Source organism: Nelumbo nucifera, chromosome 5, assembly GCF_055504915.1.
Source record: "Nelumbo nucifera cultivar China Antique chromosome 5, China Antique-T2T, whole genome shotgun sequence".
NCBI classification, from domain to species: domain Eukaryota; kingdom Viridiplantae; phylum Streptophyta; class Magnoliopsida; order Proteales; family Nelumbonaceae; genus Nelumbo; species Nelumbo nucifera.
The window spans coordinates 31,873,441-31,888,468 of NC_142653.1; the positions used below are offsets into that span (position 1 = coordinate 31,873,441).

The 15,028-nt window shown below is 36.8% G+C and overlaps 1 protein-coding gene across 2 annotated transcripts; it reads right to left on the reverse strand.

The window, feature by feature from the left end:
• Window positions 1-1,824: 1,824 nt before the first annotated feature.
• LOC104600166 (polyadenylate-binding protein 3) lies at window positions 1,825-8,464 on the reverse strand. 2 transcript variants are annotated; one of them, XM_019198247.2, is made up of 7 exons: window positions 7,902-8,464; window positions 3,776-4,551; window positions 3,618-3,695; window positions 3,431-3,520; window positions 2,762-3,055; window positions 2,364-2,579; window positions 1,825-2,267 (listed from the first exon to the last, which is right to left on the reverse strand). In XM_019198247.2, the coding sequence occupies exons 1-7, from the start codon at window positions 8,164-8,166 to the stop codon at window positions 2,043-2,045; spliced, it is 1,944 nt and encodes a 647-aa protein (XP_019053792.1). In that variant the 5' UTR covers window positions 8,167-8,464; the 3' UTR covers window positions 1,825-2,042. The 2 variants fall into 2 exon arrangements, with proteins under 2 accessions (XP_019053792.1, XP_019053791.1); XM_019198246.2 differs by having other exon boundaries at window positions 2,364-2,588.
• Between the last annotated feature and the right edge of the window lie 6,564 nt (window positions 8,465-15,028).

Genomic DNA, 15,028 nt, shown 5'->3' on the forward strand with positions numbered 1-15,028 from the left:
ATTTGACACATAATGCATAAGTTAATAGAGTTCAGATTTAGTCACAGGATGATCACACCACTTTCAGCCACACATCTGGAACATTTCGATATTGTAAGTTTATAATGCATAAAATCTAGGTGGGTGAGAAAGGCTTTGGGTTTTCAATTTAAAACTTGTAATATCCTTTGGTATATTAGTAATTTAATTATAAGCACTAAGGGTATTATCTAAAATTCATCATGACTTTTTCACATTTCTCTTAAACTTACCACTTCTAGAGAGTCCCCTGTCAGTGAGTTTTATTGTCCAAAATTCACATTCTACTAGATTTCCATTTAGTGAGCATTAATAGAAGTTTTCCATGTAAGCACTTAAGTATTTTATATGACCAAACTCCCCTAAAGTGGCCAGTCAATCTTATTAAATATTTTTATGATAAAATCACCCCTGATAGCTTATATTTAACAATTATGCATATATTTTAAATATGTGGGATGGGTCAGGCCAGGGCTGGGCTTGAAATATTAGGCTCAGGCCCAACTCTAAAATGTGTAGGCCTAGTGCAGGCCCGTGCCCAGGCCAGGGATAATTTTGTCCTAAACATATTTATTAAGATTAATAGGCCCTTTGAGGGTAATTTGGTCATGCAAATATGTATGTATATATATATTTATTTATTTATTTATCAGGAGCATCAGGCTTATCCTAACATTGCATCCTACTTGTACCCATATGGGTTGTAAAATCTCAAAATCAATTTTTCAAACAAAACCCACCTCCCGGAGTTGTTACCCACTAGATTGGGTGGAAGTTGCCATCCCTACTCAATTATAAGGCTATATGCCCTTGAAGTAGATTTTTTTGATCAATAAAGAAATATGTAAAGTTTCCTAAGCAGTCTTGTACAGAAGCAACTAACTTCCACCTAGGCCAATTTTGGTTAGGTGGAACTGGAATCCCATTCCCATTCTTAGTGGAATGGAGTTCGGCTTCAATTAGGGCAAAGCCTGTTCGAGCAGCCTTCACTACCTTACATTGAGAATATCTCCGTACTTGTGTGCCCTAATAGAAGCCAATCTCAGTGGAATGGCATTCCCCAATTCGAGGGAATGGGCCAATCCCTCCCCCTCCCTTGGGAAGATGATTCCATTTCAATTGGAGCCAAGGGTCCCGTTTGGTTTTAGAATTGGAATCAAAATCCTTAGGAATTAAAATCAAAATGATCTACTCCCATAATCTACTGGGTTTAGACATGAATCAGAATCAATTGGAATGGGATTTCATTCAAAAGAGAAAGGGATCCTTCAAATGTTGGAATACCATTCTACCAAGAATGGGAATGTGATTCTGATTTCACCCAACCAAACAATTGGAATTGGAATAGCCCATTTGGATTTCGATTCTAGACCCCTATTCTTATGAACCAAATGGGCCCTTAGGTGATTTGGTCACTTTTCTTCAATTTAATGTGTATAATAACTAATCTAAAAGGTAATATTTATTAAATTTAAATCAAGGTTCAAATACGTATCGTATCAGGAGCTTCCCGATACAGGGGGTGTTTCAAGGTCTCAACCGGTTCAGAGGGTAAACAAACCTTAAACCAGCCCCTTTAAACCAGATTAAAAAAAAACTGAAAAAATAAAATACTATCAAAACTGCTCGATACATCGACTACCGCATATCAATATTTTGAACCTTGGTTGAAATTATAATAAGAATTTTAAACTATATATTAATATATTATGATAATTTATAGATTTAATTACTCAATTTATTGAATAAAGGTAAACATAAGTTTTGAACTACCACAAAAACAGACGGGGAGGGAGAGGAATAATATAATAACAAGTATCCATCGCAAATTACCATAAAATCCTAAAAGTCGCTGACAAATGTCGGAGAACAGTCTCAAACTCACCAAAAAGAATCCCATAGACCTATATATAAAATTAGTTCGGAGGAAATCCCAAACAAAGACAACTCACCATGCCCTGTTTAAAAAAATTGGGCCCCGAGCACACAAAAAGGAATGCACACACCAATAGAAACAAATTGATTTAGTCATTTAATGACAGTGAACCAAGCTGGTCAGAGGCATCCGAGCCAGTTGCAGCTAACCGGAGGACATCCAACGCCTCAGCAACCTTTTTCTTCAGTGCATCTGGAGACTCTATGAGATGGAGGACCTCCGTCTGATCCATCTCCAGCAGCATCCCAGTGACTTTCCCAGCAAGGTCGTGTTCAATACGTTCCACAAGAGGAAACAGTTGTTCACCAAGCATCTAAAATTTTTGCAAAATAAAAACAAAAAATATATGTTTCAGCAATACAAAAGAGCACAAGATCAATCAATGCATTATAATGGAAAATTTACATACCAAGCGTTGATGTTCTGGGCTTGCAGAAGCTAGAGCAGAAGCAAGAGTTGTTATCGGCACTGGTCCAGGACGTGACACATCCATTGGAGACACAGGCATCCCAGAAACATCAAGTGGCAAAGGCATCATTGGACCCATAAGGCCCTGAGGTACCATAGATGGCTCAACTCCATTCCGTGCATTTGGCATGAATCTAAAGCTTTGATTTGCATTACGCTGTATCAACTAAAAGTAAAAAAATCACCAATTTAGACAATAACTGATGCCTGCACAAACACAGACACAGTAGATGGTGTATGCATTACACAATCACCAGATTGTTTTTTGGGGGCATGGGGCTAAGTACGTTCTCAATTATCTTTACTACAAATGAAAGGTGAAGAACAACAATAATGCACCTGCTGCTGCATCTGTTGTGGGGTTCCGCCTCGCCTTAATCCCATTCGTTGTCCAGGCTGTCCTTGCCTCTGGAGGTGGTATGGCATAATAAAATTTGGAGCAACACCAGGTCGGATTCCAGGCAAGAGTTGTTGCTGGAACCCATACCCTGCCGGCTGAGGTGGGATCAGACCAGTACCTTGACCAAAATACAGCTGCTGAGGAGTTAGCCTAGGGCCACCAGGATGAAACCCAGGCATACCTGACGGCACAGGTGCCATTCCACCAGGTGCTCGGATTTGAGCAAAGTGAGCCTGTAATAGAATATAACAAATAGCTGAACCTCCATTAGCATTAAATACAGGGATGTGTTCACTTCAATCAACCAAGAGAATCCCATGTTCAATGAGTAGTTAAGAATACAAGAAGCTGGAACCAGGAATCAAATACATCAAACATATGCAAAAGTAATTGGTGTCACAAGACCTTGTAATAATGTCTCTCTGGAAGCATATAGATTCTTCCATATATAAAATACACCAAAGAATTAGAAAGTATCATCCTTGTAATAAATGGTTTATTTACCCAACTATTTTCTCTCACCAAACATGAATATGATTTCTGCAAGGCAAGAGACAGAGCAATAACTAAAATAAACTATTTTCCACCAAAGATTTGCAATAGATCACCTGAAGCCGTGCCTTTCTTTCTTCTTTCCTTTGGGCCACAGCAACATACAGAGGCTTCCGTCCAATCATCTTCCCATTCATTTCATTTACCTGCATAAATTTCAATGACATCAAATATATGGAAGAAGGGTGCATGTACCGATATATTAATTAAAAGAAGTGCATAGAAAAGGGAATAGAAGCTTACAGCTCTGGTAGCTTCCTCTGGGGTAGAGAATGCCACAAAACCTGATCCCTTGCTCAGTCCTTGAGGATCAAGCATGACCTGAATGGAAAAGAACACCATAAATACATGAATTTTAAACAGCAACAAAAGAAATCCAAATGCTTCATTAAGCGTGATACCTTGCAGGATGTTATTGTGCCAAATTCAGAAAATAACTCCTTCAATTTCTCATCGTCAATGGTATCATCAAGATTTTTTAGATACAAGTTAGCACCTTGTAGCTTTTCCAGCCTACCATTTCTTTCCTGTTCATATTTAGCCTTTAACTCAGCTTCTCTCTCGGATTTTTTCTGAGCCTTCCCAACATACCAAACCTTGTCATCATAAGTAGTTCCGTTTAGCTTCTCAACTGCAGAAGCAGCATCATCTGGGTTCTGAAAATTCACAAAACCAAAGCTTCTCGATTTTCCATTTGAATCCTTCATAACAAGCGCACTAGTAATAGGACCATAAGCGCCAAAAACTTTCTTAAGGTCCTCATCTGTAATAGCTTCAGATAAATTTTTTACATATACATTAGTGAACCTTGATGATCCATTTGTTCTATCCCTTTCCTGACGGCGAACAAAAAGACCAACATATACTTGTTTATCATTTATCAGCATTCCATTTAACTGTTTAATGGCCTTCTGTGCAGCCTCCTCCTGGTCAAACTGTACAAATCCATATCCTTTTGATTGAGCATTGTTATCAGTGGCCACCTTGCAAGAAAGGACAGTGCCAAAAGAAGCAAAAATATCATGCAATGCTTTGTTATCTATTGATGTATCAAGGTTCTTGATAAAAACATTGGCATATCCACTTTTTCGAATACTAGGATCTCGATGTGAGAACATAATCCTTATAGGCTTCCCATTAATGGGTGTAAAATTCAAGAGCTCCAAAGCATTAGTAGCTGCAATAAATAATTGGAAAAAATCAAGACGAAGATACTAAATGATAGAAAATAGCTTAAAAATCAATAAACAGGAATTGCAACCATCATGTTCCAAACTGCTCAACTAACTTTATTCAGAAAAATTAAGCATAACTTACCATTCAGGGCACAAAGGAAAAAAGAAGAAATTTGGATTTATTAGATGCCACAAGAAAAACTAAAAAGAAAAAGAACTCTAATGATGCTGATGTTACAACCATCTTGAAGTGGACAAGACAATATGTTAGTTTGCCAAAACGACTTCCTATTTTTGAAAAAAAAAAAAAAAAAAAGATGTTATAGGAGAAGAGAGATCTGATTGTCACAATAGGCCAAACCACCCATAGTTTTCAAGGTGCCGAGGTGAGGCTAGGCAAAGGGTAGACATGTTCACAGGCAGGGCTTCGGGGTCGACTTTACACTGTTTTGGGCTCAGGCTTCAGGCTGGGCCCATTAGAATTTTGGCAAAAGCGAAGAACAAGCCTAGCCCATGAACAGGCCTAGTGATAGGGGGGCACCTTGTAACCTAGTTGCCTGGTCAGGCACCTAGGCATCACCTACGATAGAGGGGGTTTTAAGTGCATCCATGCTTATCAGTTCAGGTTTTGAGCTCTTCAAGGGTTTAAGACAGTATACGTATTGACTGAATCCTAACAAGTAAGAAAAATAATAAAAAGAAACTAGTATTTTAACTCAAAATGAATAGTTTGGCGATTAAGTGAGACGACACTCCATGAGTGCTTTATTGCCTAGGTGTCACTCTACATGTTAAGCTACCTTGGTACCACCTGATTGTCAAAATTAGGTAGTAATCTCTTGATTTATAGTAAGGTAGTGGATCATAGGATAGTGGGTAGTCCATATACCACTTGGGGTTAGGGGTGTTCACTGTAATAGCTTTGGGTTGGATCCCAGTCAAAACAAAATCAATTTGGACGGATTGGATGGAGCAATGGATTTATATTGGATATTTGGATTGGGTCAGATTGGACCAACATTGAGTGCATTGATGGTTAAAACCAATTTGAACAGACTGGTCAAGTGTTCATTGGATTGGATTGGAACTCATCCAATTGTAATGGACTCATATTGGACCAGATCGGATTGGACCAAATCCGGTCCAATTCAAACCCCTACTTGAGGTAGAGACAACAAAAAAGTGTTGTGACCATGTAGACTAATCAAAACCAAATCACATAGGCATGCACTCACAAGGTGATTTGGTTTTAAATTTGATTATTAGCATGTCACCTAGGCATGCACTCAATGGGTGATTTGGTATTTCTTTTAATTGATAAAATGTTAAGTGTTTTATTGGAAGGTCACAAGAAATCATGTAAACATGTACAACACATGTTAGGCAACTTTGGCATTTCTTGATTGTCATAGTAAGGTAGTAGACCTTAGAGGTCCCTATTTTTTCATATATTAGTGGGTTGTTTTGTATCGTTTAATGTAAGAAAAAGGTATGCAGTCATTAGGTGATTTGATTTTTCATTTGATTGTTAATATTTCTATTTTTCTTATAGAGTTACAAGAAAGTGTTATGACCATGCAAGTTCATTGAAACCAAATCACCCAAGCATGTACTCATTCAATGATTTGGTTTTTCATTTGATTGATAGCTTGCTTGTGTTTTGTGAACTCATTGTTCAACATGTTAAGCTACCTTGGTGTTTCTAAATTGTCATAGTAAGGTAGTAGGCCCTAGAGGCAATCTCTATTTTTTCATATATTAGTGGGTTGTTTGTGTGCCATTTGGGGTAGCAACAACAAGATGCACTCATTAGATAACTTGATTTTTTGTTAGTGTGCCATGTGAACACATCAAAACCAAATGACCCAAGCAAGCACACATTGGGTGATGGGTGGTTTGGTTTTTCATTTGGTTGATTGCATGTCATGTTTTATAGGAGGATCAAAAGAATGATGTGGCCATGTGAACTCATTGCTCCATATGTTAAGCTGTCTTTGTATTCCTTGATCAAGGGAGTGGACCTTAGAGGCATAGTCTTCAAGGCGTTGAGGCAAAGGCTTGGTGATTTTTTTTTTTGGAACAAAACCCATTTTTCATTGTTAATTGTCACCTAGGTGATTCTTTTTTTTTTTATTTGGAAGAAAAAACATGAATCCTAAGGTAATTCCTTAGGTTCCATAACAGCAACAACCATCTTTCACTATTAATTTGCCTATAATATTCAAAAAAATGTATAAACTTCATTTAAAACATAGAAAATCAACATATTCATGAAAAACATGGAAGAAAGAAAAGGAACTTCAGAGAATAGAGGGGTGAAGCCTCTATTTTTGTCCTAGGAAAAGAAGAAAAGAAAAGTATATATTACAGAGGAATTTCAGCAATAAAAGGGTTAATAATCTACTAGTATATCACAGACATAGATTGGTCGTTGGACATCACTCGCAAAGGGAAGACATGATCATTTCAGTTTCTAAATCATCACCAAATTGATAAATCTATATCTAAAAATAAGTTATCACAGGAAAGTATTAGAAAAAAATAGAAATGAAGTAATTTTGGAATCTCAAAATATAAAATCTTTTTTTTTCTTTATTTATTCGGTGATGTCTCCCTTATGATAATTTTATGAGCTCAAAACTAAAATGAAACGCAAACACATTACTCATGGCTATCAAACACATGTAAGAAAACCAGAACAAATCAGAAAAGCCCTAAACCAAAATGTTCTATGAACCAATTAATTGATAACATTCAGAATGTGAGAAACCCACTGGTCTTATTTCCCATTCAGTGATGAAAAATAATATTTTTCCCATTTAGTGATGAAAAATAATACATTATAAGACACTTATGAGGAAGACTCCAATTATCAGGTCATAATAGCTCAGCTTCATTCCATGACCACAATCATGAGAGATCACAAGAAAATAGTTCCAAAATTACTAGTAGCCATAAATTTCTCTTTTATCAATAAGAAATAACCAACTTTCTTTCAAATCATAATAAGTATCCAAGAGTAAACGATTGATTGAATAAAATCAATTGACAATAGGCAAATTTGCAGATTATTAGTAACAATAAACCAACCGGTGAAAATAAATTCATAAAAACGGGCCAAACAAATACAAATAATCCAGCGAAATCCCAATGTATGTAACAATCTCTAAATAGTATAAACATGAATCATGATGATTCCACATTTCGATCAACACGGAAACCTAGATTAATCTGCAACCCTAACATACAGACATGCAACATGAACAGCATACAAACTATGCTACGATCATCACAACAGAAGAAAACTAGGTAAAGCAAAAGACAATACAACGAAGGATCAAGAAGTTCTAACCATCCTGATGGTTGTTATAATTAACATAACCATAGCCAAGTGAGACCCTCCTGATCTGGTCTCGGCAAACACGAACCGAAACAACTGGGGCAACCTGACTGAACAGATCATAGAGCTGGGCTTCACCAACCGAAGGGTCGAGATCTCCAACGTACAGAGAAGCGTTGGTGAACGCCACAGGCGTCTGTACTTGCGGTGGTTGCTGCTGCTGCTGCTGAGACTGCTGCTGGATTGGCTGCGCCGTTGGTGGAGGAACAGACGCCATTGCAGTATCGGAGATTGAACAATACGATTGAAAACAAAAAACAAAAAAAGAGTCGATACAAACACAAACCGATACAGAGATATCTGGTTTCAAGGTTTGAGTTTTGATTGACGATGACTCACTAAAGGTGATAGAAAACTAGGGTTTCTTCTGGCTTTCTTTTTTCGGTTTTTTTCCTTTTTATTATATTTTTTGGTTTTTTTTTTCTTTTTTGCAGGAATAAATTAAAGAGGAAGGAAGGGGAGAGAGAGAGGGGGGAGAGAAGTAGAGAACCCTTAAGCAGGAGGGAAAGGGAACTGAAAGGAGACGACGCCTCAAGCTGGTTCTTTTGAAGGACCCCGCACGTGCGGTCGGATGACGTGGTAAATCATTTTATAGTTTCCCACGAAGAGGCGCGTCTTTTGCTTCCATTAATTTTGACGGAAAAGTTGTGGTAAGTGGGATCTCATTTACCTAAATACCCTCATTGTTTTCATAGATTGACAGAACCCCGTCTACATCTTTCGGGGAAGGGCTTTGGGTTTTTCGTCCGGTTGGATTTTGGGTGGGAGATCTGCGTAACTGCGTTGGTTTGACGGTATAGATTTGCCGGGCGGTTTCTTTCTGTTTTAATAGTAGTGGATTCAAGTCGAGTCGAGTCGAATAGTACCAGGCTCGAGCTTAAATTTGAGCTTGGTTTGAGCCAAAACCTTGAGCTTGAGTGTGGTTTGAGTAAAAAATGCATAAATTCGAGTTCGGTTCAAATTTGATTTTGAGAAAAAATACTTTATAAAAATAAAAATTATATATAAAAAATTAAAAATTGTAATATTTTATTTAATATATATATATTCGCCTCACGAGCCGAGCCGAGCCGAGCCGAGCTTGAATAGCTCGTGAAAAGCTCGATTCGTTGCCACCCCTAGTTTTAAGATGTTGAAATGGGGAAGAAAATTTAAAATGAGTCAGGTTTACTACTGGTTGGGTCATCTAGGTGTTCGATAACTACTGAAGTGGGTGAACTGAATAACTTTTTAGGTAAATTACAAAGACCCCCCCCCCCTTGTACTATGGGGTCTATAACAAAGACCCCCATTGACTGCTAAGTCAGATGACAGGATGTGTTAAATTACCAAAATACCCTACTAAACTTTTTCTATTTTCTTTTTTTGCCATTTTCTCTTAAAACCTATTGTTTTCCCTTTCTTCTCTTATTTTCCCCTCTTTCACCATCCTCTCTCATTCTTTCTCTCTCCCAACTCTCCCAAAACGGAATCGAAGACTCCTCTTGTAGCACTTGTGGAGCTGGAACCGGAGCCAACATCACATCCCGATCTAAATGTGTTCATTGTGGTTGGACTCGGGGACTACTTATTAACTACCAAAACCATTCACAGAAGATATGCAGTTTTGGCATCATCACGCCCATCGACTAGTTACTAATTACCAAAACCATTTACAGAAGATGCGCGGTTTTGGCGTCATCATGCCCATCGACTACTTACTAACTACCAAATCTGTAGACTATGCTGATTTCCTTTCCAAGCTTTTGATTTTATCCGATTTGACAAATCTACACGGAACAAAACCTATTTCCTCCCTCCCCCCTCTCTCTACCCTTGAAATTTCTCTCCCCTTCCCATCTCAATCCTCTTATCCTTTCCTATATATCCTCACTTCTTCCAACATTCATTAGATTATCGGCCTCATTTACTTTGTTCCTCTTTTCTTCTTTTTTTTTTTATTTATCTCCATCTCAGGACTCCCTTTCCCTCTCTGCTCAAATATCTTTGAATCATCAAAGGAGAAAAATGGAGAACAATCAGTAGTCATTCTAGCAATTCAGCGATTAGCTGAGGCTACAATCGACAAACTTGGCAAATCTTTCTCTTAACAATTCAATATGGGGGAATTCAACGATCAGCTGAGGCTACAATGATCAGTTGACTCCACGAGCCGGAGCCGGCATCACGTCGTGGTTGGACTCGTGGACTACATACGCCAAAAACATGTATCTTCTGTAAATGGTTTCACATAAGAGAAGCAATGAAAAGATGTATTTTGTTCATTGGTTTTTAGAGGCTCCACAAGGCGTTGGAACGTTGTCCCCAGCTCAATGGAGAGAGAGATCGGGATTGAATTAAATGGGTTCAATCCTGACACTGTTAAGGGGAAGGGCAAGAAGAGAGATCACGGGAGAGAGAGGAGAGAGAGGAAAAGAGAGAAATGTGAAGGAACAGAAGGGTGGTATCAGAAGGATGGGGAAGATGAACAATGTTTTTCTCCTAGTTATTATAAGGGTAGTATGGGGATTAAAAATATTGTAATGGCTTTTTTGGACAGAAGGCTAACAAAAGGGGGTCTTTGTCTCACGGTCATAGTATAGGGGGGTCTTTATCGCAAAACAAAGTACAAGGGGGTCTTTGTCATAGACCCCATAGTACAGGGGGGTCTTTGTAATTTACCCTAACTTTTTTCATGTTGTTTAGTGCATAAACTAATTAAATAGTAAAATATGCATGAATATGGTAATTGACCCGATTTCAATTTCATCCAACTGCAAAATAAGAAGCAATAAGTCATTTACTTAAGTCATTTTAGCTGTTATGTTCATGTACTATTTGAATTGGGAGAATTGGGATATGCTCTTTATAGATCACTCCTCACACTGAACTCATGTTGTGTGTGAAAGTGGATGTTGTTGTTGGAAAATTGAGGTCACTAAAATCCGTTCCTATGATACAACAGAGCCTTGGGCAAGAATCTGCAATCAGCAAATTTGAAGAGTTTTCGAAGAAACCTTCTGTGTGCATTTGCTTGATTCGCGCTCCTTAAATAATTTTTGAAGAGTCATGGAGCAGAGGAAGGTGTTGGTTCAAAAAAGGCTCATTCAATAGTTACGATTTTTCAGACTTCGACTATTAAAAAGGTAGCTAACAATTAATGATTGTTAACTTTGAATACTGCCTCTTGATCACACTTGATCGAATTGTGACCATTGAAACATCAACAGTCAGCCTCACACCAAAAGTCAAAATTGCCATTCGCTAGCCATGCGGGTGCGAGCAAAGTGCCCCTCATTGCACCGCACAAATGCGCATGTATGCGCGTTGAGCTGTAGCAAGCCTCCATACTCTCATCTTTATTTCTAAGGAGTGTAAATAAGCTCCATTTAAAAACTCATAATAAGTTTTGTAATTTTCCAATGTGGGACAAGTTGAAAATTGGTTTTAGTAAGAGAAAAACTATTTTCCAAGTCGTGTGCAGGTATGTTTTTCATGTAATTGATCAATCAAACCCCATTTCACCTCCTCTGGATAATGTCCGGTGCAGTATAGGAAACCCAGTGTTCTGTTCTAGGATTCAACAACCTTTAAGGCACTCAATAGTCGTGCACTCGGAATACTGAGAGTAAAATGAATGCAGTATGCATATAATGATTGAATGTTGAGAGTAAAATGTGAAGAGTATAAATAGAATTTCTAATGCAAGAGAAAGATGTGGCGATTCTTCTGAGAGATGCCATTAAAGGTTGCGGTGAAGAGATGCTAAGTCAAGACCAAAAGTTTTGATTAAAAAGAAGAAAATGAACAGTCACTTGTTTGAATTTGAAATTAAAACAAGTTAAAAATGAAAGGCACAATTGTTCAAATTAAAAAAAAAAGCCAATAAAAAAAGTAGGCGGGTAACCCACACCTAGTAAAAAAAGGTCGATTCGATGCACACGTGTGAAATAGAATCCTTAACCACCCCGAGCCATGAGACCATATGTATATGTACTCCATTTGGGTCCCCATAAGGGAAAGGCCAACTCTCAATAATAAGCTTAACACTTTCCTTGTAATTTTCCAATGTGGGATTCAAGCAAACAAGGAGATTGAAAAGTTAGGCTCAAGAATAGAGGGAAACAAAATTTTGGTAATGGTCAAAGCTTATGTGAGCATGTGACTTATGTGGGTGTGTGCAAATAAAGACAAAAGACAAAAATTTAAAATGACAAAAGTAACCTTACTAAACTTTTGAATCACACTTCAAACAAATTTCAACAATCCCCCACATGATTCAAAAGTTTAATGTGATGATGAGATTACTGAGTTGAGATGCTAAGACAAAAATGCAATGATGTAAGTGTCTTTTGGACTATGAACTTACATTAGGGTATACGGCCAGGATCTATAGAGATCTGGTAGACTAAGCCTATGAACCAATTTTCTTTGTCGTAGATATGTTGATTCGCTTCCCATAGAACTATCTTATAATTGTTGTGGCGCTAAATCAGCCCTACGCCATCCTGGTTTCATGAGCTTACTAGAAAACCGGCCTAAGTTTTCATAGGACGTAGCCTCACCTCCAAGCTCACATAGGTGAATCCAAAAAGTAAAGTACAAGTGTGAACTGCTTAACCACACAATAAACAATCATGAAAGTAGCAAGGATTCATTAAGAGTATGTAACTCAACCTAAAAGCAACGAGCACTTTAAAGTGATATAGGGACAAATAAATTAACTGTGCTCAATGGGTCATCTGGTGACTTCATTTTTTTCATATGAACCTAGCTCATGGGATCTCCACTTGCATAAGTTGGGTTTCCATCACTAATAACCTCTGAAATAGACCTAAGTCCCATACCTCCCGAAAATTCAAACACAAGCTTCCTAGGAAGAGCTTTGGTTAGGGGATCTACTAGGTTCTTTTTTGATCATACAAAACCAAGGGATATTATCCAATCAGAAATTAATCTTTTCACTACATTATGTCTCAATCTGATATGTTTGTTTTTACCATTATAGGTTCTATTTTTTGCTCGAGCAATAGTATTCTGGCAATCACAATGTAGTGAGATAGAGGGAACTAGTTTTTTACATAAAGGAATATCACCTAAGAGATTTTTTAGCCATTCAACTTTAGTCCCATCCTTTTCTAAGGCCATAAATTATGATTCCATGGTGGATTTGGCTATGCAGGTTTATTTAGATGAGTTCCATGACACAACACCCCCACCAAATGTAAAAATATAACCATTGGTTGAGTTGGATTCCACATTAGAGATTCAATTTGCATCACTATATCCTTCTAATACTAAAGGATACCCACTATAAAACAAGCCATAATCCATAGTTCTTTTAAGATATTTTAGAAGTCTAATAATAGCATGCCAATGATCATTACTAGGACAATGAGTATACCTATTTAATCTGCAAACCACATATGCAATATCAGGACGAATGCAATTTTTTAAATATATCAAATTTCCAGCAATCCTAGAGTATTCTACTTGAGACACAACATTCCCTTTGTTCTTAATTAAATGAATACTTGGATCATAAGGAGTTTTAACTGGAATACTATCAAACTGACCAAATCTTCTAAGTATTTTCTCAACATAATGTGATTGAGATAACAAAATATTTTTATTGGTTTTATAAATTTTCATCCCTAAAATAACATCGGCTTCACCCAAATCTTTCATATCAAATTTAGACATTAAGAAATTTTTAATATCTTTTACAATAGACAAATCAATTCCCATGATTAACATATCATCAACATATAGGCATATTATAACCCCAGAGTTGTCAGAATTTTACTAATTTTCATACCTTATGTTCTTGTCTTGGAGCCTGAAAACCTTCAGGTTGGTTCATGTAGTTTTTACATTAATTTGATGTATCATCAAATTATGTATAGAAGCTATGGCTAGGAGTACTCTAATATTGGAGATTTTGGTTACTGGTGAGCAAGTATCACAATAGTCTTCACATTCTCTTTGTTTGTATCCTTTAGCAACCAACCTTGCTTTGAATTATCAATGGTTCCATCAGCCTTAAGCTTTTCCTTGAAGATTCATTTACATTGAATTGGTTTAACTCCTTTTGGTAGGTCTACTAATTCCCAAGTATGATTTGATAATATAGACTATAATTCAATATTAGTTGTCTCTTTCCAAAAGGTTGCATCAAAAGAAGTTAAGGCTTCCTTATAAGTTTTAGGATCTTCATCAACTAGGTATGCAAACATACCATCACCCAAGTTAGTCTCTTTTCTTGCTCTTTTGCTTCTTCTAAGGTCAAAAGTTGATTAATAATTGTTATTAGGTACTTGGATGTTAGGTGTTTCAATTAGTCTATCAATTCTATTTTCAAAATTGGTTTCATCCCTTTTATGGGGAAAGATGGTTTCAAAGAATTCTACATCTTGATAGTATTAAGCTCTATAATATTGCCTTTAGATTTTAAGACTAAAAACCTATAAGCTGCATTACTTTGTGCATATCCAATAAAAGTACAATTTACTATTCTTGGTCAAATTTTCCTCCTTTTAGGTTATGGGATTCCAATTTTTTCTAGGCACCCCCACACTTTCAGGAATTTTAGGTTTGGTTTATAACCCTTCTATAGTTCAAAAGGTGTTTTTCTTGTTTTCTTATGAGGAATCCTATTTTATAGATAACAAGAACTTATTATGGCTTCCCCCCACATATTTTGTGACAGACTAGAACTTATTAGCAGGCAATTCATCATTTCCTTTAAAGTTCTATTTTTCATTTCTGCAATTCCATTTGACTTAGGAAAGTAGGGAGCGGTTGTCTCATGTATTATTCCTGTATTTTCACAAAAATTCTTGAAAAAAGAATCATATTCTCCTCATCGATCAATTCCAAGTCTTTTAATTTTCTTTCCTAATTGCAATTCAACTTCATTTTTGTACTTGTAGAACATTTCTTCTGCTTCATCTTTATTTCTAAGAAGATAAATTTTGGTAAATTGAGAAAAATCATCAATAAAAATTATGTAATATGATTTTCCTCTTCTAGACAAAGTGCTTGTCATATCCCCTAAATCACTATGTATCAAGCCAAATAACTCATTTTTCCATTGTATT

Bases quoted from the DNA above. Each gene is read 5' to 3' on its own strand.
- LOC104600166 (XM_019198246.2), bottom strand. From the start codon at position 8,166: ATGGCGTCTGTTCCTCCACCAACGGCGCAGCCAATCCAGCAGCAGTCT. The intron at 4,552-7,901 runs GTTAGAACTTCT...TATTTATTGCAG, and splicing joins TTATAACAACCATCAGGATG to CTACTAATGCTTTGGAGCTC. The intron at 3,056-3,430 runs GTGATCTATTGC...ATTCTATTACAG, and splicing joins AAAGAAAGGCACGGCTTCAG to GCTCACTTTGCTCAAATCCG.